Source organism: Bos javanicus, chromosome 19 (assembly GCF_032452875.1).
Source record: "Bos javanicus breed banteng chromosome 19, ARS-OSU_banteng_1.0, whole genome shotgun sequence".
NCBI lineage: Eukaryota > Metazoa > Chordata > Mammalia > Artiodactyla > Bovidae > Bos > Bos javanicus.
This window is the reverse complement of record NC_083886.1, coordinates 29,462,501-29,485,817: the sequence shown is the minus strand read 5'-3', so window position 1 is coordinate 29,485,817 and position 23,317 is coordinate 29,462,501. Positions and strand designations below refer to the sequence as shown.

The following is a 23,317-nucleotide window of genomic DNA, read 5'->3' as shown; positions in this document are numbered from 1 at the left end:
GAGAATTCCTGAAAAAAGAATTTTTAAAAGACCCAATAAACAGATAAAAAGTTTTCACAAGTACCAACCAAAAAACTACAAATTAAAAGCAAGGTGATATTAGACAAGAAGTTTGAGATGGACATGTACACACTGCTATATTTAAAAAGGATAATCAACAATAACCTACTGTAGAGTACATGGAACTTCGCTCAGTGTTATGTGGCAGCCTGGATGGGAGGCGGGTTTGGGGGAAAATGGATATATGTATTGTATGGCTGAGTCCCTTTGCTGTTCATCTGAAACTATCACATTGTTATTTAGCTAAACCTCAGTCCAAAATAAAAAGTTTAAAACAATAAGTAAAATTTTAAAAACTTTAAAAAAACAAACCAAACAGTGTGATATTGGGAATTCCCTGGTAGTCCAGTTGTTAGGACTCCTCACTTTCACCATCAAGGGCTGGGGTTCAATCCCTGGCTGGGGAACTAAGACCACACAACCAAAAATTTTTTTTAATTTCATTCCATTTTCCCAGCCAGTAATCATGTGGGAAATATTTGGACAAGTCTAATGCTAAAAAAAAAAAATAAATAAATAAATAAAAACAATATAATATCAATTTTCAAACAGATTTTTAAATAATTTTTAAATTTATTTTTATTATTCACAATACTAGTAAAGTGTGAGGATGACTGAGAGGACTCTCAATCACTACCAAAGTAAAGGTACCAATTTATCTAAAAAGTAATTTAGGAGCATCTGTTACAACCATTAAAGACACTTATATTCTTTGCTATTTCTAAGAATCTAGTCTAAGAAAATCAAAGATACCCCCAAATATTATGTACAAGGACTCTATTTACAGCACTATGTATAGCAAAAATGTAACTTCCAATAACAAAGGACCTATTAAGGAGTAAAAAAAAAAACATGGTTCAATTATATAAAGGAAAAAAACAAACAGGTATGCTTATGTATAGCTATAGGAAGACTGGAAAGACACCAAACTCTTGGTGAATTCTCTCAAGATAAAGAGATTAACAGTGACTTTCAGTTTCTTCTTTATAATGCATAAAAGAAAAAAAGAGGGAGGGAAGGAAAATTTTTAAAGAAAAGTATATATTCACTCTATGTATTATACACATGTATACTGCAATATACACCAAAGAATTGATGCTTTTGAACTGTGGTGTTAGAGAAGACTCTTGAGAGTCCTATGGACAGCAAGGAGATTCAACCAGTCCATCCTAAAGGAAATCAGTCCTGAATATTCACTGGAATGTTAGCTCCAATACTTTGGCCACCTGATGCAAAGAACTGACTCACTGGAAAAGACCCTGATGCTGGGAAAGACTGAAGGCAGGAGAAGGGGACGACAGAGGATGAGAAGGTTAGATGGCATCACCGACTCAATGGACATGAGTTTGAGTAAGCTACAGGAGTTGGTGATGGACAGGGACGCCTGGAGTGCTGCAATCCATGGCGCTGCGAGGAGGTGGATACGACTGAGCTGAACTGATACTGCAATATGCATACATATATAATGCTATTACGTGCCTAACACAAAATTATTTAGGTACAAGAAAAAGGAAAAAATCCAAATAAACCAAGCAGTATCTGCACAGTGGTGATGATTAAGACTTTGGGAAACAGACCAGGTCTGAATCCCAACTGACAAGCTAGAAAACCTTGGACAAAACCCAAAGTTACTGTGCCTTGGTTTTCTAACCTATAAAATGGGTATAATAATACCTACCTCCTAGAGTTGATGATACAGCTATTAAGTTAACAGACTAAAAGTATGTGGCACAGTGTCTGACCAAAGCATACAAATGAACAGCTTTAAAAAGTTGATCCTGAAGCAAGCTTAGCACTCTGGCTTAGGGACAGTAAGTAATAAATATTTTTTAAGTTATAAATTTTACCTCTTGCTTCATCCTTTAACCTCTGCACAGAGACCAACAAAGATTCCTTTTCATCAAGTTCACTTTCTAAAAATGCATTTCGTTCAATGGCTTGATTTAGCCTTTGTTCAAAGTCTTCCAGTGAAACTATTGTTGCCCTAAAAAAAAAAAATTAGAGTCTAAGAATTAAACAAATAATGTGCAACTAGCTACTACAAAAGGAAACAGTTTATCTCATGCTATTTCCTGACCTAGAAAGCCTGGCCCAGCTGAAAGAAAATGATCTCACCCCTTCTGATCTCTGGTGCATTTACTGTCTCTATTATCATTTGGCCATTCAATCTATTCTTTTCTTTTATATTCCTATCTAAATTCCTTCAAGTTTCTTAAAGACAGGCTACTTATTATACAAGTTATATCTCCCCACTGGATTTTAAACATGTTTCAATGAAGTTTACACATTTTCAGGAAGAAAACTGTTCAGTGGTTTCAGAGTATATAAGAATGTGTAAAAATGTACTAAGAATTTGTTTAAAACACAGTCTCAGGTCCCCATCCACATACTTTCTCCCTATCAACCCTTTTCCTCTTCCTGCATTTCTCATTTATTCAGCAAACACTGACAGGTACCTACTATGTGCCCTCTATCCACTATGTGCTATCTGCTACAGAATTAAAATTTCCTAACCTCAAGTTAGAACTCTCAATGCCATGTCCAATTTTCCCAAGTCCTGTCAACTGTCTCTCAGCTCCAATCTTTTGCCCCAGGCTTAATTCTTCACCCATTCCTGATGGCTCAGACAATAAAGAATTTGCCTGTAATGCAGAAGACCCAGGTTCGATCCCTGGGTTGGGAAGATCCCTGGAGAAGGGAACGGCTACCCACTCCGGTATTCTTGCCTGGAGAATTCCATGGACAGAGGAGCCTGGTGGGCAATAGTCCATGGGGTCGCAGAGTCAGACACAACTGAGCTACTAACAAACCAAAACATCATCTAGGTTACTTCAAAATGGTCTTCACATCTTCTCCTCCCTACTTCTAATTTCTCAAATCTTTCAAATCACAACCTGATAACACTCCTTTGTTTAAAAAACTATGAGTGCCCCTTTGCTTACAGAATGACTTTCAAACATAGCCAAGCACAAGGTTCTCTGCAACCTGGCCCCAAACACCTTCCAGTCTTATCTTGTTCAGCCAAACTGTCTTTAAGCACTTCAGCTGAAGTAAAATATTAACACCTCATGCCCTCTTCCTGCCTCTCTGCCTTCGAATCTCTCTCTTCATCAGTTAACATCTACTCCTTGCAGACCCAGCTTCCCCAGTTACTAAGGGTAGTTGAGTGGCTCCCTTCTCTATTCCCTGGAGCAGCTTGTACATTCTTTGTACTAATACCAGTGCTATCACATGGACTGTCCATATCTATCATACCCAAGGGCAATGGCAAGCTTATCTTTGTATCCTCAACTCTAGCATCATGCCAAGCATTTCAGAGTTACTCAAATATTAAGGAAAGAAATCTCAGGCAATGACTGTAAAGTAATACAAATTACATTTGGGATGGTTAAGAAATAATGATAGATATATGAAATCTTGGCAAAGTAATGGCAAGTTCCTATAGGCTGTTCAGCAAAATCTTAATAGAAGCATTACTTCAAGAAAATTCAGTGGTAAGTATTAAAACAGAAGAGAAAAGGAGTGAAAACTTCAAGACAGATCAGTTAGGAAGTAACTGCAGGATTCAGGTATACAACATGAGGACCTTCAAAAAGTGTCGCAGTATTGAGAACACAGAGGGAAGACGGAGGAATGAATGAGACCTTTTAAAGAAAAACCAACAGGATCCACAATGGTACATGAAAGAAGGAAAAAGGGAAAGAAAAGCCTGGAAGGGCATTATCTAGGGAGATAAAGATCTGGGGCAAGTTTCAATGTGAGGACTTACAGGTGACTTGAAATACCAAAAGGAATTGTTCTGGGACTAAGATTTAGGTAACTGGTTAAATCTAAAACGACTTTTTAATCACAGATTGCCAACTTTGGTTATTCTAACAATATGCACATCATTCACTTACCTTTTTGCTCGCTCCAGGTCATCATTGGCCTGTTCCAGCTCTCTTACATACTTATGTAACTGCTCCTTAATGGCCCGAGTCTGACTTAAATCATCTTCTAATACTGAGACCTGCTTGTAGCTCTGTGCATATTGATGTTCTAGCTTCTCCTGAAGGAGTGGGTATATAGGAAGGAAAGAACGCATCATTAGCATATAGTTTTCTTTAATAAAGGAAGTAACCCAAATAAGAGGCAGGCTGTGGAAGGATCCAAAAAAATTCACCCACAATCTGATAGTACTCTTTTCTCCTTTTTAAAATGTTAAAATGACACATTCATTTCCAGTGCTTTAATTCATATAATATTAGTCAATCACTTCTCTTAAAGAAATCTAAAAATGATCTCTCTGAAAAGAGGTAAAATAGTAAAATTGTTGCCTTAAAAACCTCTGGGTTCTCAGGCTGAATGCAGCCCAGAGTAAACACAAAGCAGGTGAGTGACAGAGTTCAAATTTCTTACACCTTGCCTGCCCAACCTCACCTTCTCTAAACCTACCCCTGCCCAGACACAGGAACACCCCAAACATTTGGCTTAGGCATGTGATGAACAACAGCAAGAGAGGTTAACCTTTCTACTCCTGAAAATTTCTTGTTAGAAGGGAATTTTTAAAAATTAAACTCCAAAACTAAAGTGACCATAAACCATAATGAAATAAAAGTATGTGTCATACAAAGATAATTTTAAAGTACTACAGAATGAGGCACTCTATCGTAACAAATAATCAGGCAGCCTTTTTTTTCCAGGCAGCTTTTGAAAATTATAGAACTACAACATAATATTATAGAGCTAGGAACATTATAGCTAAAAAAATTGACAGCTACAGAGTTTTGAAGTGAATTTCTGAATTCTAAAACACCTCTCCCTTGGTTCCATGAAAACAGTTTATGTCAAAAATTCACTTTAGGCCTTTTTACATTTTTATGTTGCCTGCTGCTCTTAAGCTCTACCTGTAAGAATGTATTTCTCACTTTAACAAAACCCAGCCAAAGAGACACCAGCTTATACTGCCACAATTACCTTCAATGCTTCTACTTCATACTTCAGTCTTTGGTTATCAGCTTGCAAGTCTCTATTTCTCTGTTCAGCCTGTACTAATTGTGCCTCCAACTCTGCCTCTAATTCTCTGCTTCCTTCCTGGAATTCAACTAGCTCATCCCGAGCTTCCTGGAAGCTAATCAGAAACAAAGTGGGAGAGATCAGTTATAGCAGAAACCGTAAGGATCATCCTGAAGATGATTATATATAATTCAAAAATTTTCACCTGAGTGTTATGCTACCATAAAATATACTAAACAATAAAGGCAATCTATTTTGCATCTCTTACTCTATATATTCAGGGTTTAATGAAGTAAGTTATAAGCCGTAGAAGGATTCACGTTTTATACACTCACCCCTTTCTTATTTAACATATCAACAAAGAAGCACATATGACTATCCACAAATCAGTTTTAACATTTAGATGTGTTTTTTCCAATATAATTGGTTTCCTCTGTAATTCTATTTAATTTTATGCATTAAAAATGTTATTCCGTAGATTTTCCCAGCCTGAGAAGGTATCTATGACACAAAAAAAGGACTATCAAGTCTTGCCATAGACACACCTTCCATATAACTAGCATGATACAATAACTGGCTTCAGCAATAATGAAATAGCAATAAAAGGTTTAATAAGTCTTAGTAAACTGCTAACCAAAGTAGGAAGATATATATATATACTTTAAAAAGATTTCATTTTAAAAAGAAATTTCAGTTTTACTACTTAAAAGGCTACCTAAAAGTTCTCTCAAGTAACTGAAATAATTGAGATTTTCTAAAATACTCCGTATACCCCGAAGCTCTTGTCCCTCCCTCAAAGCTTTGTTGGCTCCAGACACTGATAACACCTGCCCAAAGAGAGTCTGCCCTATGGAGTCCCAGAGAGCTTATTAGAACTCCAAAAGACCAAAAAGATGAGACAGAATCAGTGCACACCCAGCAAGCCAAAGATAGCCAAGAGCAATAATAAGCTTTCTAAAAGGAGGTAAGCTACCAGAAGAAATCATAAATGACACTGTCTTCTTACTATTTTAATAATTCAAGTAATGTAAGCTTTTATGGCACTTTATCTTAAATACAAGCAATGTTATTTTGTTATGACTATTTCTAGAATCCCAATCCTATACTGGAAACTCTAAATTTAGCTTTGTTAAAACAAACAAAAGAAAAAAGAGCAAAAAGTTAGAGATTATGTATTCCAAAGCCCTCTTCTATTTCTAGGATGCTTTCTGGCATTACCTTTGTTTATACTTCAAGGAAAGTTCCTTCCAATAAGCAGTTTCCTCCTTTAAACTTGAAAAATCTGGTATATCTTCACCATCCATGATCAAGAAAGCCTGAGAAATGTTAAAGAGGAAAATAAATTGAGAACATAGGAATCTTAGTAAAAGGATAAAGCCTGGGACAACACTCAATCCGCAGCATTCTGGAGGGAGTCAAACATGAAAGACTCTGAGGGGTTAACACTCTACTACAATAAACTCAGTCACATAAATCACTTGGCTGCCCCACTTGCAGGGACCACCAACATCATGGACAGGCTCAGGAGAGGAGATGAACAAGGTCACAGAAGCCAGGTGAAGCACTTTTGGTGACAGCACTAGGTTTTGGGGTTGGCCCCACAGATCTGCCTGCAGCTGGTTTACTGCTAACTGATCTTCTGGGAATCAGGTGAGAGAAAACAAGTTTATTTTCAGAGCTGCTATTACCTGCATATCCTTCTCTGTTGTATTGATACAACTGCTTCAAACACCTGCTTGAAACATTTTATGCCAGGTGACCTTGCCAGAAGCACATTCCCAATAATTTAAATCACTACATTTCTAAAAGTCCCAAGCTTCCTCCATTAAAGTCCACTAATCCTCAAATTTCAATATTGTTTCATCTCGGTTCTTCTTCCAACGCATTCAGAGTGGGTGAAAAAGTATTTGTTTAGTTATTAACCTTGCATTTGGACTGACTGCCTAAAATTCCCAATTGATTGTCAGGCCCAATAGAATACCACAGACGCTGGGCTTGTCCCAGATTCACGCCGAAGTGATTCAGTCTTACTTCCTCTACTTTATATTCCAGCAATACTGTTCAAAACTGTCCTAATGCACCATTCTGCTTCGGTCTAGATATTTTTCCTACTTGGAATGGCTCTCCTTCCTTGTGCATTTGGAAAGCTATTTATCCTTTAAAAGCCAGCTGTCATCTTTTCCAGAAAGCATTTCCTGTCCTCACCAATACAGCACCAAAATCTCCCAGCATCTTGGATACCTCTATGCATAAGATTACATGAATACACTTAACACATAGTAATACACTTGCTTTCAACTCTGTGTCCCCTGTTAGGCTGGTATTATTCTTACTGATTTCAACTCCAGCACACTGCCTGTACTATAGCTGATACTCAATATTTATTAAATTAAACCAAAATTGATTCAACCTAATCCAAAATGGGTAGTGAGAATTCAAGGCCAGCTTTAAAAGTAAATTAATACAACTTGGGAGTTGTAGAGAATGTAGAATTCATCCAGCACAACCCACTACTCATCAATGTTTAGAAAAGACACAGACAAGAGTACATATACAACTTCAACTTGAGGAGGTATACAAAAGAAAAGAATGGCTTTTAATTGAATAAAATTAAAATATAACTATATACATTCAGTGTAATGCCTTTGCAGCCTAGGAAATGGCAACCCACTCCAGTGTTCTTGCCTGGAGAATCCCAGGGATAGGGGAGCCTGGTGGGCTGCCATCTATGGGGTCGCACAGAGTCGGACACGACTGAAGTGACTTAGCAGCAGCAGCAGCAGCAATTTTTTCAAACTGATTTTAGTTAAGTCTTTCCTGACCACATTGTCCATTACTACTTTTGGCATGTTGGTCAATATCCCAATTAACAAATAAAAGACCCTGATATGGGAAAGGTCTTGAGGGCAGGAGAAAGAGGCAACAGACAATGAGATGGTTGGACGGCATCACCGATTCAATGGACATGAGTTCGCGCAAACTCCGGGAGACGGTGAACGACAAGGAAGCCTGGCGTGCTGCAGTCCATGGGGTCGCAAAGAGTTTCTGTGAAGGCAGGACCTGTGTTTTACTTATAAATCCCTTCTGCATTACCAGAAACATGAAACACAGTAGAAATTTGATATCTGAATCTGACTTACAATCTTTTTAAATTATTCCCTCTTTGCTCCCAAAGTACTGCTTTCCTTTATTAATATTGAAATTTCTATTTCAGAAATGTGAGGGTAGTTTATTCCTACCTCACAACACACCACCATGTATTATACCAGGATTATAAAAACCTACCATTCTCAGCTAGACAAAATTATCAGTCTGAGGCATGCCAAGCCGCATTCACAGCCACTTATAAAGCCTCCATATAAGCTCCACATCACAGAATAGGGAGCTGATGGAGCTTACTGGGGAGAGCCTTAGAGATACCCTGCACACTAGCTACCTAAAATAATCAGTGTCTAGCCCTTAATTCTTTTTTTTTTTTTAATCTTCGTTTGGGTCTTAATTGCAGCCTGCAGGATCTTCAATCTTAGTTGCAGCATGTGAGAGCCGGTTCCCAACCCAGGGATGGACATTTCTGGGCCCCCTGCACTGGGAATGCAGAGTGCAGAGTATTAGCCACTGGACCAACAGGGAAGTTCCCCAGCTCTAAATTCTTAAATATATATGGACAACCAAGAACCACCAAACAAATGAGAAAAGCCAGTAGCATAAGTAAGAAAATCCAAGGACCTATGGAACCTAGAGGAAACATAATTCAGGAAAGGAGAGAACTACTTTTTTCTCATAAAACACCTCAGGAGGGTTAGAGGAGTGTATAGACAGCTACAAAAGAAGAGAGAAAACCAAGAACTGGACGGCACAGGGTGCAAGAAACAGTGGCTCCAACCCAGGACTGCAAAGAAGAAACCACCCAAGATGAAGCCTAGTCCATTGCGCCCAGAGAGTCACTCAGCCCAGACGTCTTCTTAGCTTTATGTTCACTTGACAGCCATCTCAGTCCCTTAAATATTTTTGTTGTCATGCTTTGGACTTTCTCCGGGTTACATATATGCCTTTCTGAAGGCGAGGAACTGATGCTACTTCGGCATATCAACGTTTTATTCATGGGTAGGATTCTTTAAAGTTTCCAGCACTCCCTCTGTTAGCATGCAGCATTTGATTCTGGTGACCATGTGGAAGTGTCCTTATGGAAGTCCCTAATGCATTGGAGAAGGAAATGGCAACCCACTCCAGTGTTCTTGCCTGGAGAATCCCAGGGATGGGGGAGCCTGGTGGGCTGCCATCTCTGGGGTCGCACAGAGTCAAACACGACTGAAGTGACTTAGCAGTAGCAGTAGCAGTAAGGACTACTAGATGCCTTCCTTGGCATCTAACACTTGAGTGTGTCAGTAGCTCAGTCGTATCTTGACTCTTTTCGACCCCATGAATTGGGGCCCTCCAGGCTCCTCCATCCATGGGATTTTCCAGGCAAGAATACTGGAGTGGGTTGCCATGCCCTTCTCCAAGGGATCGTCCCGACCCAGGGATCATCCTGACCCAGGAATCGAACCCGGATCTCCTGCATTGCAGGCAGACTCTTTACCGTATGAGCCACCAGGGAAGCCCATCTAGTGTTTACTTGAACATATTTGAATGTGGAGCCAACCCTTCTACAAATACGGTTAGAGTTGTTTTTATCTATAAATGTTATCATTCACATGCCCAGTTTCAGACTTTTCTGTATGAGGCTTTTAGCTGTTGACACATTTATACAGTATCAGAAGACCTACGGCAATTACTATTCTGAAGACTGTTAAGAATGGTTCCCTGAGCAATCTCACTGTTTACACCTGTGGGTAAACTATAAGGTATCCATTTGTTCCTGGTTTTCTGGTTCTCAAATAGGGCCATATTAATACAACTATCAAATTTTTCCATCAGTGTTCCCTGGCAACTCAGGTTTTACATAGCCCTTCCTGTAAAATTTCTTGAGCATCTAGTTCTATTTCTCATACCCTCCTTGTCTAACTACTTAGCTCAAAGTCAAATGACTCTAGCAGAATTATTTTAATGTGTTTTTATTTCACAAAGGCTTATGCTTTTTTTTTTTTTGCTGAATCTTATGTGAACTGAATGTTGACTAAATTTTTTCTAATTAACAGGCTACTTTTAGAACTCGCTTATTGGTCCTTCTAACAATCTAGGCCAGAAGCCTTTTACTAAAGGACCAGCTTTTCCAGAAAAAGCCAATTAAAAACACTTAAGAGGGTAACAGGTGGTAGGAGTAGCTCAGTCTGGGCTTTTAACTGGACTTGCAGTTAGGAGACCAGACTCTGGAGCCAAACTGCCCAGATTTCAATCAGAGTCCTCTACTCAGGACCTTGAGCAAGTTACTTAACCACTCAATGACCCATTCCCTCACCTGTAAAATGGGGATAATAATTAAAATAGGGTTGTAAAGAAGATTAAGGGAGTTAATATTTGCAAGTACTAAGTACAGAGTCTGGTACACAGTAAACACAGCATAAATTCATTAAATTATTCTTAAAAACTGGTCATTCAGTTGCAGGCCTGTGAAGTATAACCACAATGCTTCAGAATTTAAAACAAATGATTCCTTAAAATTAAACAAACCTCCAGAAGTTCTGTGCATATTTCAGTTACACCACCATTACTGAAAACATCTCTAAAATCTCTTTTGGAACAGCCATGAAGAGCCAGATTAAGAAATAAACAGAAAACCCTTTCTTTGTGGTCACATCTCATTTCTACTGCTTCCTAATTGGTATTACCCAGCTTTATCACTCTAATTTTATTCATCAGACTTATCCTTTCCAAAAATTGGGTTTTTCACAAATAAAAATTTGCCACCACTGCAGACATTCAACAGGCCTTCTCAGGGTGTATAAAGACAATCTGTTCATTTTGCTTCAAGTTAGAGCAGGAAGATGTGTTGTTTGAAACTATGTAACTGGAGATATTAGGCCACAGAAAATTAGCCAATACAGAAAACTACACTGCTACCAAAAAAAATGCTTTAATGACACATCTGTAATCTCCTGAAGCTGAAATGAAGGTAGATAACTACATACTCTTCCCCACTACCCAAATCTTCCCTCAATATCCTGTCTCACAGGGATGGAGTGTGAATCCCAAAATGATGACAACTTTTACATGGGGTGTACTGTGTGTGACCTTCAGATCCCTAGCAACTGTGCATAAAACTGCCTGTCTTAAATGCTATATTTACAAAGAAACTATTCTTTGCACAATGCTAAGAAAATCCATTTCATATGATATTGCCTCCTTGTTAATAGTTATAGAATCAACTAGTGAGACTGGAAGAGTTATTCTGGAACTTACCACAGATAACCAATACTTTTTTACCAAAATTCTTCTACTCTCAAAGGTGACAATTACAGAATTTTAAACTCTTAAGTCAGTCATAAATATGGCCCTCCTTTTGGTCCTGACTATCAAACTTCTTTTTCTACCTCATGAAGTGGTCAGAAACTTATGTCAGAAGCAATTTTAAGCTTCAGTGACCAAATTTATCCCAGCATGACTTAAGATGCAAATAAAAATAAGCTTTGGAGATGTCATGAAAGCAAGCTCTTAAGATTTTACTGAGGTTTCTACTTAAGTGTTCCTCATCCAATTTCAGTTTAATTTAAAAAGCCAAAACAAAACTAAAAAACAAATGCTTCCTAAGATTTCTATCTGGGCCAGGTCAAATTGCAACTAGGACTAGCCAAAGGTTTTTTGTTGTTGCTGTTCCTTCTGATCTTTTAAACTTTAATAAAGATTCAGAAGAGGTATCTTAGTTCCCCTTGATTCTCTTCAACACATGATCTAATGCTGCTTTACTTCACCAACTTCATGATTTAGCAAAGCCAGTGCCCTATTTGATAAACCGATAAAAAGCAACACAACTCATCCGACAAAATAATTAGCCAGCAACCATGAACAAGTTTCAGCGTAGAATTTCTCTTATAATTGAGTAGCAGTTCTTATCCTAGGTGGGTCTGCTCAAAAATATTTGAATAAATCTACTAGCTTCTGGTATATTTTTAGCAAGCCAGATTTTCTACTTTGCTTTCTACCTGAGAAAGGTAGAAAAATCCCACTAAAAGAAACCAGAACTCCAAGCTAGGAATCGTAAATCCTGAACCACATGAAGCCCCTCACGGGTTGGGAGAGTCCACAGTAGAAATCACTTAAGCCCCCACCCGACCTGTTCTCAATTCCCCCATCCGTCAAATGAGAACCAATATGAGAACCAGGCACAACCACTAAAACTAGGTGACGAGGTTACAAAAGAGCAAGAGTGTTCTGTGAAGGCGCTACAGAAACGTAATGAAATTATCAGCACTGAAAGAATCCTCAATTCCTCAGCAAACTTAAGATTACTTTGTTGCTTACCAATGCGGGGGGAAAAAAAGAGGTGACCACAAGCAGTCCGAACCCGTTTGGTGACACGTTTCTGAACTCCAGAAGTGTCCGCAGTTTAAGGCGGACAGTCAGAAAGCCAGCGGAGCCAAAGGTGGGCAACTTCTGCCCTCGACCCCCCGCGGAAAAGAGGCGAGGAGAGTTCAAAATCCAACCCGGCTCCGAACCACCTTCCCTGATGAAGGGATGGGGGAGGGGGGCGGGCTGGGCTCGCCGCTGCCACCTTCAACGGAGCCGCTCCTTGCGCCACCAGAGCCCGGGCCCACGGTGCCACGTCCCGGCCTCCGTCCCCGCCACCTCTCACCCCTCCCCCGGACGCGGGCACATCCTCCCGAGACCGCCCGGCTCGCTTCCTTCCAGGCGCCCCCGGTGGGCCACACCTCGGACCAGGGCGTGGAAGGGGCAGTTAAAGCGGTTGGAACAGTTACCCCCGGACTGGCCGCCCCGGAACCCAGGCCCGGCCCGGCCTCGGACACAGCCTCCGGGCTGGCAGGCTCCCCAGGGACAGGCCTAAGGCGTAGCCGGCTTGGCCCGGCGCCCTCCGGAGCGGCCCCGCACCGCAGACTCACCTCCAATGTGTCAAAAGCGCATGTTCGCCGCCGCTCGACCGACGTCTCCGCTCTGCTGGCCAGGCCAGGCCCGCCCAGACGTTCAGCTCCGCTCCCCTCCGCAGCCCTGAGCTCCACTCCGCGTACCTCCGCGCCCGGCTCCTCCCCGACACGTCAGGGGCTGCCTGGGTGTCCGAGGCCATTCTGTGACGCACGGGGGCGGGGTTCTGAGCATGCGCGCGAGCGTGAGGGCGGCCTGGGCGGGGCTGTCGGGAGAATGGCGTCACAGGGGGCCGGGCCAGGCCCGACGGGCTGACGTTAAACAGGCGGCGGCCGTCTGCGCAGGTGAGTTTGCGACCGTCGCGGTATCCTGGAAAGGCTCTGAGTTCGGGAAAGAGGCATCACCGTGGGTGACAACCTGCTTCCCCATCTTCAGCCACTAACCGAGTCCCGCAAGTGACTGTTTCAGTGTTCCCATATATAATAAGATTTCACCTCCGCGTCACCTCCACCACGCAGTAGAATACCAGGCGTATCCTAGTCCCCATCACTCTGACAAAGACCTGTGTTGTTTTTACAGCAATCCCGCTAGCTGAAATTAGCTGAAATTTTATACTACTTCTTGTCTTTCTCCAGTAAAACGTAAGTTCCATGAGAATCGGAACCTCATTCCTTTTGTCTCCCAGAAGATAACTTGGTGCCATGTGGGCGTTCAAATATTTGTTGATTGAACTCGTTGAGGGCACCAAGGAAATACACATATTTCCACTTGTATATTTTATATACCTAAGCGTATATTTATGTAAGTGTGTGTGTGTGTGTGTGTGTGTGTTCATTCCCGTAGGACCTCCAACTAATGGAGTCCATTTCATTTATACATATTCCCCCCAGGAGCCTTGGAGAAGGAAGAGAGGGGAAAGGAACCAGCTCAGAAGGAGAATGATGGGTATCTGCTTAGGGAGGGGAAACTTGAATAGAGCTGTTTTTAAAGACAATTTTTGGAACTTTTTGCTGTGTAATGTACAACATAATTCTCTGTGATGTCAGCGCTCTTGGGATTGGGTATATGAGGTTTTTGGACACAGTGATGTGTAAGACAGATTTCAAGGTGAGAACAAGGTGAGCCTGAGAGGTTCAGTTATATTTTTGAGGGCATGGACATAAACAGGAACAGCGCAAGATAGATTATAAGAGGTATCCAAGTCAGTGAAAATCAAAGAAATAATTAATGGGGTTGTAGGAAAGCTGACACCTTGAACTAGATTCTGAAAAGCTCATGATAATAAGACTAGTTTGCTTTTGTTCTACCGTTTGTATATACTGGCAATTGTGTTAAATGCTTAGCTTGCATAATTTAATTCTTAACAATGACCCCATGATATAGGGACCGTTATTACTCCCAGTTTACCAAGAGGAAATCGAGACTCAGCAAGATGGAATTGCCCAAGGTCACTCAGCTAGATAAAAAGAGGACTTAAGGTTCAAACCCACCTAGTCTGGATTGTCTAACTCTAGAAACCAGACTGTTAACCACTACTGTACTTCCACTAAAGAAGGGGGGTTATTGGGACTTCCTGGCGGTTCAGTCGGTAAGACCCTGCCCTTCCACTGGAGGGGCACGGGTTCAGTCCCTGCTCGGAGAACTAAGATCCCACATGCCATGTGGCACAGCCAAAAAAAAAAAAAGAGGGCTATTAATAACTACCATTTATTGGGCTAGAGAACTGTGCTGAAAGCTTTACATACATCTCCTCACAAGCAGCTTGTGAGACTGAAATTATTACATCCATTTTATATGTTGGAAAACTGAGGCCGAGGGGAGCTGAGGTTTAAACCCAAACAGGTCTCAGTCCACGCCCAGTGACCTGGGACATCACAGAAGCCTATGATCTCATCCTCCAGAGCACAGCCCCAGCCAGGAAAGCAGAGCCCCAGAGGTGAGTAAGCAGGGAGGCCTTCCTGCAGATCTGGTGCCAAGACAGACAAGTCCCACCCCAAGAGGAAAAAATAAAGGCTGCAACTCTGGTCCCTGGCTGAAGTCCTGGGAAACACACTGAGTCACCTAATGGCAGGCCAGGCCCTGCAGAAAGTGTTGGCATCATCTTCCAAGGCCACTGCCCCTCCCACCCAGCCTGGACCCAGATGGTAAATTTACCCTTCCAAGATAAGGAATAACCAGTCCATGTTTGATTCAAAAATGCCCACTTCAGGGCTTCCCTGGTGATCCAGTGGTTAAGAATCCACCTGCCAATGCAGGAGGCACAGTTCTGATCCCTGTGCTACATGCTGCAGGGCAGCTTCTGAAGCCCTCATGCCCTAGAGGCCGTGCCCCACAGAAGAAGCCAAGGCAATAAGAAGACCATGCACTGCAACTAGAGAGTAGGCCCTGCTAGCTTCAGCTAGAGAAAGCCCATGTGTAGCAATGAAAACCCAAAAACTAATTTTTTTCAATGCCTACTTCTATGCACTCCTATGTTCCTAACAGCACTGTTCACAATAGTCAAGACATGGAAACAACCTAAATGTCTATCAATAGATGAATGGATAAAGGAGGGATGGTATATATATCTAGATATGTAGAGATAGATATCTAGATATAATCTGGATATAGAGAGAGAGATCTATGTATAGATCTATGCAGGCACACATACAATGGAATATTACTCAGGCATAAAAAAGAATGAAATAATGCCATTTGCAGCAACATGGATGGACCTAGAGATTATCACACTAAGTGAAGTAAGAAAGAGACATCATATCATTTATATCTGGAATCTGAAATATGACACAAATGAATTTATCTGCAAAACAGAAACAAACTCACAGATGTACAGAATAGATGTGGTTGCCAAGGGGAGAAAAGGTGGAGGCAGGAGTTCGGGATTAGCAGATGCAAACTGCATATATACACAGAACAGATAAACAACAAGGTCCTATTGTATAACACAGAAAACTACACTCAATATCCTGTGGTAAGCCATAATGGTTTCATAAAGACTATGAAACAGAATGTATGTATTATATATATATATAAAAAACTGAATCACTTTTCTGTACTGCAAAAATTAATACAACATTGTAAATCAACTATACTTCAATAAAATATTTTTTTAGGGACCTCCCTGGTCATCCAGTGGATAAGACTCTCTGTTCCCAATGCAGGGGGCCTGGGTTTGATCCCTGGTCAGGGAACTAGATCCCACATGTCACAACTAAGTTTGAATGCCACAAAAGACCTGATGCAGCCAAATAAATATTTTCTTAAATAACTTTTTAAAATTCCCACTTCTGGTGGGTCCCTAACCCTTGACCCAGCCAGCCATCAACAGCTCAGCCTAGGGTATCCCTGTGCCAAAGGGAAAAGAAAATTCCATTTGTTGCTTTTATTGCATCTTTGGTAGTATCTTAAGCAAACAGAGCTCACCAATTATCCAAAGCAACTCAGACTCCCAATCAGTGCTTCCATCAGAATTTGGCTGTTAAGTCAACAGAAAGGCAGGACATGGGTATGCTGAGAATTTGCTATGAGGGGTTTAGGTTCCAAACCTCCTTGCCATTCCTTCCCTTGCGTGGTATGTCTGAAAATGCAGCCTGCTTCTGCCCTAGCCAGAGCAGGGCAGGGGGGAGGTAGAGTCCCCGCTCTGAGGGCCTTGAAAAGGGCTCTTGCAGGTGTGAAAAATGAGGACAATTTAGGTTGAGCCTACAAAAGGCCTTCCTCCCAGGGCGCTGCCCCCGTTACTGGTAGCTGGAAGGAAAGCTACCCTTGTCCTCATCCAGGGGCACGAACTGATGTCACCAGAGTCTCTTTCCCCTGTTAGTGGAACCTGAGATCCTGCTGTGCCCCATGAATTTCTTGGGGCTGCCCCATTTCTTCCCCAGAAGCCTACCTGAATAGCAGACTCCTCCCGTTCCAGAACTGTCTATAGCCTCCTGGGCTTCCTGGCTTCAGAGCCTACACTCCCCTGAGTGCCGGTCTTCACTGTCAGCCCCGTCCCCCACCCCAACCCTTCATGGTCCCTACCCACACCCCAGAGTGACAGCCGCCTCCATGGAACAGCCTGGCACAACACTGTTAATTGCTAATTGGGTTAACACCTGGCAACGCCAAGGGCTGTTAACATCACACCTACATAAACAGTGTGACTGTCCCCAGACAAAAGCAGTATCTGCTCATACACCTTTGCACAGACAAGGTGGCACCAGTTTTGCCTACTCCCAAACCATTCTAATGGAATGACAGGGCTAGGAAGAAAAATGGAGTGTTTCTTACCAGCAACCTGAGCTGATTGTCATCAGGCAATTCACCCAAATTCCCATGACCAGTAAACCAATGAGTCAAAGTTACCAGGAATAAATGATCATTAATTCAACCATTAAATGAATATAATTGAGTGTCTGACACTGTTCTAGGCCCCAGAGATACAGCAGGCAACAAAACAAGCTTAGGGAAGAGAAAGAATGGAAACCAAAAATTAAAAAACATTAGCACGTCAGGCAGTGATAAGTACTGAGGAAGAAAAAAGGAGTCAGAGCTTTTCAATATTTTATATTTAGGATGGCATTTAAGACAGCACCTGGCATGTGGTAGGCTCTTAGCATTTGTTGAAGAATAAAAAACTTGCAGTGAATAAGTTATTTTCATTGCTCTCTTCTGCTTTCTCTATTTTTTTTCTTTCATCAGAGCACTTTTATCATTTAGAACTCTCAACTTTAAAAACTCCTCTAATAAAAAATGAGCAATTAGGAATTTCCTGGTGGTCCAGTGGTTAAGACTCCACTCTTCCTCTGCTGTGGGCACAAGTTTAATCCCTGGTCAGAGAACTAAGATCCCACAAGCCATGTGGTGCAGCCAAAAAAAAAAGTCCTTCCGCTCTGACTCCCTATGTTATTCTCAGGAGAGATGTTATTCTCTCCTGTACGTATGGGTTGATTCCACAGGTGTAAAGCTTCCACCCTACAATTTTTTTTTTTTTAAGGAAACTTTTTTTTTTCTTTTTGCCTGCGCTGGGTCTTCATTGCTGCACGTGGGCTTTTCTCCGGTTGCTGTGAGCAGGGGCTACTCTTCATTGTGGTGCGCGGGCTTCTCACTGCTATGGCTTCTCTTATTGCAGAGCACAGGCCCTAGAGCTCAAGGGCTCAGTAGTTGCGGCTCACAGGCTCTAGAGCACAGGCTCAGTAGTTGTGGCGCACGGGCTTAGTTGCTCCCCAGCATGTGGAATCTTCCTGGATTAGGGATCGAACCTGTGTCCCCTGCATTGACAGGTAGATTCTTACCCACTGTGCCACCAGGGAACCCCCCTACAATCTTTTCGATGCCGTATCTTCTGCACATCTTTTAACTGACAGCATAATGATATTTGGGACTTTGGTAGAACCACCTGGGATGTCATCCGTAACTAATCTGGAATGTAAGGATTGCTTCTCCAGGGATCACTTGCCTGGTGACCATTGTCTAATGTTAGGGGAATGATACCTTGACCATTTATCATTACAACCTATTATGGTAAAATGACAACCCATGGGATCTCAGAAGAAATTTCACATTAGTTTTCATCTATTTCTATATAAAAACAACACAGGCCTTGATGTCCACTTTGGGGGTTTGTCTTGTTTTTTTAAAGATCTCTTTTTTTATATGGACCATCTTTAAAGTCTTTGTTGAATGTATTACAATATTGCTTCTGTTTTACTTTTTTTTTTTGCCCTTGGGCCTCAAGGCAAGTGGGATCTTCACTCCCCAGCCAGGGATCAAACCTGCATGCCCTGCATTGGAAGGTACAGGCTTAACCTCTGGACCTCCAGGGAAATCCCTCCTCTTTGAAGATTACAAGGGGGCTTGGGGGCCTTTACATGAAAAAATATTTTCCCCTCAAAATTAGCAGAAAAGGCTTTACTCAGGAGAGTCCTGACCACAGAGGCCAATTTTGATCCATAAATGCTTAAATGCAGAAATAAAACATCCCAGGTTTGCTATTAATTACAGTAGAAGTGTCTCTTCTCTGAAAAGCAAATGAGGAGGGGTGCAGGCCAGGCAGAAGAGGAGACGTTAAAGTGCTGGGGGCAGGATAAGCGGGGAGCAAGGAAACCCTTTCTTCAAGCATCTTGCTGTTTCAACAACTTTCCAAAGTCTTATGTTGACAGATGGTTATTAAAACCCTGATAAAAAGATGCTAGAGGAAGCAGTGTGAAAGAGGCCCCAGACACAGAGGTGGTGATCAAAGGGTGGCAAGATCCACCCTCCACCCCCAGCCAAAGGTGCAGGCCCCACCCCTTCTCAGGCTCCCCACCCTGGTGTGAGACGCCAGCCCCGCCCCACCTGCGACTCCTCCCTCCCAGCACCTCAGGAATTCAGGTGTTTGTTCTTCTCTGCCAAATCAGCCCCATCACAGGTGACTCTGCTTCCCTTCTCTGAGCCTCAATTTCTTCTGTAAAATGTGATGGTTGGACCAGATGACAATGTTGATAGTTCCCGTGAGTCAGAACCCACCCTGTCTTCCAGGTGCCAAGCACCCTCCTGGGGGCGCTCAGACCCTCCCTCTCCTTGGCCAGTTTGCCCAATGTGATGGCAGGGCCAGCCCAGTCCTAGATGGATGGGGGCCAGTGACCAAGGACATTCTCCTTCCTGCCAACATCCCTTTGCTGCGTCCAGGGAATCGCTGAACCTGCAGATTAAATCACCTTCCAGTGCATCTAATGTCTGCTGTATTCGTTTCCTGAAGCTGCTGTAACAAATTACCACAAGCTTAGTGCTTAAAACAACCCACATTGATTCTCTTACAGTCCTGGAGGTCAGAGGTCCAAAGTGAGACTTTCGGGGCTAACATCAAGGTGTTGGCAGGCCTGGTCCCTTCTGGAGGCTCCAGGAAGAATCAGTTCCTTGCCATTTCCAGCTTCTAGAAGCCACAGCATTCCTTAGCTTATGGCCGCATCACCCCAGCAGCTGTTTCTGTTATCACAGACTCCTTCCACCTCCCTCTTATAAGAACCTTTCTGATTACATTGGGCCCATCCAGATAATCCAGCCCAGTGGGAAGAAGAGGAAGTTCATTCTCTGGGGAAACTAAACCAGAGACGCTCCAGACCTGGGACACTGGGCATACTATGCTCAGTAGCTCAGTCATGTCTGACTCTTTGCAACCCATAGACTGTAGCCTGCCAGGCTCCTCTGTCCATGGGATTCTCCAGGCAAGAATACTGGAGTGGGCAGCCATTCCCTTCTCCAGGGGATCTTCCCGATCAGGGATGACATCTGTGTCTCCTGCATCTCCTGCACTGGCAGGCAGTTTCTTTACCACTGAGCCACCTGGGAAGCCCCACTGGGCATGCTCGAGCCAGGCTAAGTTAGTGCAATATAAAAGGAAGCAAGAGAGAGGAATGGGATTCTTGAAAGGCTGAATGTCAAATGATGAGACCCCAGCTTCCTTCCCTGATGGTCTCCCAGAATGCCAGCCTGTACCCTCTAGGCAGGAGATCAGAGACCTTTTGTTTATTTATCTGGCTGTGTTAGGTCTTCATTGTGGCACCCAGATCTTTGTGGTGTCATGCTGGGTCTTTCCACTGTAGCTCACAGACTCTCTAGGCATGGTGTGGGTTTAATTGCCCCATGGCATGCGGGATTTTAGCTCCTCCACCAGAGGTTGAACCCCCATCCCCTGCATTGCAAGGAGGATTCCTAATGCTGGCTCACCAGTGAAGGTCCCTGGAGAACTTTTCTTGACAGAATCATCTCATTTCTAAATCCTTAATCACTACCACAAAGTGCTTTTGCCATAAAAGGTAACATACTCACAGGTTCTGAGGATTAGGACCTAGACATCTTTGGGGGGCTTTTATGCTGCCTACCACATCTCATGCTCCAACGTTACCACCTTCACAATATTTGCCATTTCTGCATATCATCTTTGAATTTTTCTTTGATTCAGACCACTTTCTAAAAAACGAACTTAGGGCTTCCCTGGTGGCTCAGCTGGTAAAGAATCCGCCTGCAATGTGGGAGACCTGGGTTTGATCCCTGGGTTGGGAAGATCCCTTGGAGAAGGGAACAGCTTCCCACTCCAGTATTCTGGCCTGGAGAATTCCATGCACTGTATGGACTGTATAATCTATGGGGTCGCAAAGAGTCAGGGAATTTCACTTTCACCCCAATACAAAATAAATAATGAACTTTATAAAAATAATATCTATGAAATCCTAGAGTTGATGGCTAGTCATATTTTCCCTACTATTTCATAAATACACGACTATCAAGATGTCAAATGTTTATCTCTGTACCACATAACATCACTGTGCGTGCCACCAGTAGTACACAGACTGTCCTTTGGGGAACAAAAATCCAGCCTCCTGATTTTACAGAAGAGGGTAATTTGTCCAAGAAGTCACCAGCAGCAAAGAGCAAGGCTACACCCACGACTTCTTCCTCCTGTCTCTGTGGTCATTAATCACAGCTTGAAAGGATGTCAGCTTTTTCTTAATAGCATCCCTCCCTCGGTGATTCATATCATTTAGGGCTCAGTTCCCCTTCTGCTACACTCATGGATATTTTATATTTGGAAAGTGGGGTTTCCTATTGCCTCCCCTGTGGACCAACATTCATGCATCCTACTTATCAGTGCTGAGCAGAGGGTGTTTACTTGACCTACATCTGGACAGCATCCAGGTCTCAGGGAAGGATACGCTACAAAGGGAGGTCTGTGCTGGTGGTGACTTTGTACTGTGCCCCTTGGCTTGTGTCCCAGCTGCTGACTGGACTTGGAAATGGCTTTTAAGAAGACAGAGTCCTTTCCATCCACAGGGTGTGGGATGATATAATGGCCCTCCTCTTACATAATGATTGACATGCAATAAAAATAGCTTTCATTTATTAGATACTTCATCTGGGACAGGCCCTGTGATGAGTGGATTACACATATCCATTCACAGCAATGCTATGAAGTAGCTGTAAGTGTTCCCACTTTACGGATGAGAACACCACATCCCAGAGAGGCTGAGCAAGTGGTCCAGGGTCACACAGCTAGTGTGACAAAGTCTGTACTTAAAAAGACACAAGAGAACGTAGAAATCAACCTGAGATGAGGAATGCCAATGAGGAAACCAGAGAGGTTGAGCAACCTGCCCAAAGGCACACAGCTAGTGGCAGACTCAGGGACAGAATTTGGCTCCCCAGCTCTCAGGCTTGTTTGTTTTTCAGATTCTCTCTTGTAAGCTGTTATTTCTCGGATGATTTTTTTCAGAGGCCTGCCCGATCGATTTCTTTTTCTCATCATTGCATACATCTCTCCTCCCTGGTGCTTTTGTCACTCATCATTTTCTGTCTAATTGAAAGCTGTGGAGGAATCTAATGAGAATCCTAGGGTGACCCTTCACCATCTGTCCCTCTGACCTACAGAAAAAAAAGTGCTAGAAAATCTCCATGAGTCTGTATTCATTAATTTGGAATGAGTCATAATTTAACCAGAAAAAGATTAAAGTTTACCTTCATCCTTTCCCCACGAAAAAAAGAGATTGCTAAGCAGATAGTCAGTGGAAAACAAGGTTAGGTGGGGTCATGATCAAAAGAGGAACTTGTTAATGTAAATTTTAAGCCAGTAAGACCCTAAGTGTCCAAAGGGAAACGAGTAAACTCAATGATTGTACACGGTGGAAGACTGGCTAGCCATGACTGTCATAGAACATTGTATAACAATATGAGAACAAATTATGATTAGTAAGTCGACAGCATAAATACAAAATAAAATGACTCTGCATTTTTATAAGTATATATCTAAAGGGGGGAAAAAAGAGATGTGTTTAGTAGCTGTCTCTGTGTGTGCATGCATGCATGTGTGCTAAGTCGCTTCAGTCACGTCCAACTCTTTGTGACCTCGTGAACTGTAGCCTGCCAGGCTCCTCTGTCCATGGGATGCTCCAGGCAAGAATACTAGAGTGGGTTGCCATGCTCTCCTTCGGTGGATCTTCCTGACCCAGAGATCAAACTTGTTTCTCTTACGTCTCCTGCATTGGCAGGCGGGCTCTTTACCACTGGCGCCACCTGGGAAGCCCCAGTAGCTATATTTTCTTTTTTGTGTTTATCTGTATCTTCCAAATGTTCTACAGTGAACACAGATTACTTTCATAATCCAAAGGAGAAAAAAATTCAAATTGCTGACATTGTCATTAAGAACTGTTGTTTTCTGAAGCCTGTATTCTGAGATTGCACATACAGAAAAGTAAGGAATCAACCACAAACCTCTTTCCTGAGCTGGCCATATGCTAGCAATTTAACAATTATCCTACTCCAGTAGAAAGATGAC

General features: G+C 42.4%; 1 protein-coding gene across 4 annotated transcripts in view; it reads right to left on the bottom strand.

Annotated features, from left to right (window-relative positions):
- The window catches only part of NDEL1 (nudE neurodevelopment protein 1 like 1), a 41,994-nt gene extending 28,860 nt beyond the window's left edge, over positions 1-13,134 (bottom strand). For all 4 annotated transcript variants that reach the window (XM_061391012.1, XM_061391009.1, XM_061391008.1 and 1 more), the window contains exons 1-5: positions 13,050-13,134; positions 6,274-6,371; positions 5,017-5,170; positions 3,960-4,108; positions 1,908-2,044 (exon numbers count right to left, since the gene is read on the bottom strand). In XM_061391012.1, coding sequence (XP_061246996.1) covers positions 1,908-2,044; positions 3,960-4,108; positions 5,017-5,170; positions 6,274-6,359 — 526 coding nt within the window. In that variant the 5' untranslated portion in view covers positions 6,360-6,371; positions 13,050-13,134. The remainder of the gene's footprint in view (positions 1-1,907; positions 2,045-3,959; positions 4,109-5,016; positions 5,171-6,273; positions 6,372-13,049) is intronic.
- Between the last annotated feature and the right edge of the window lie 10,183 nt (positions 13,135-23,317).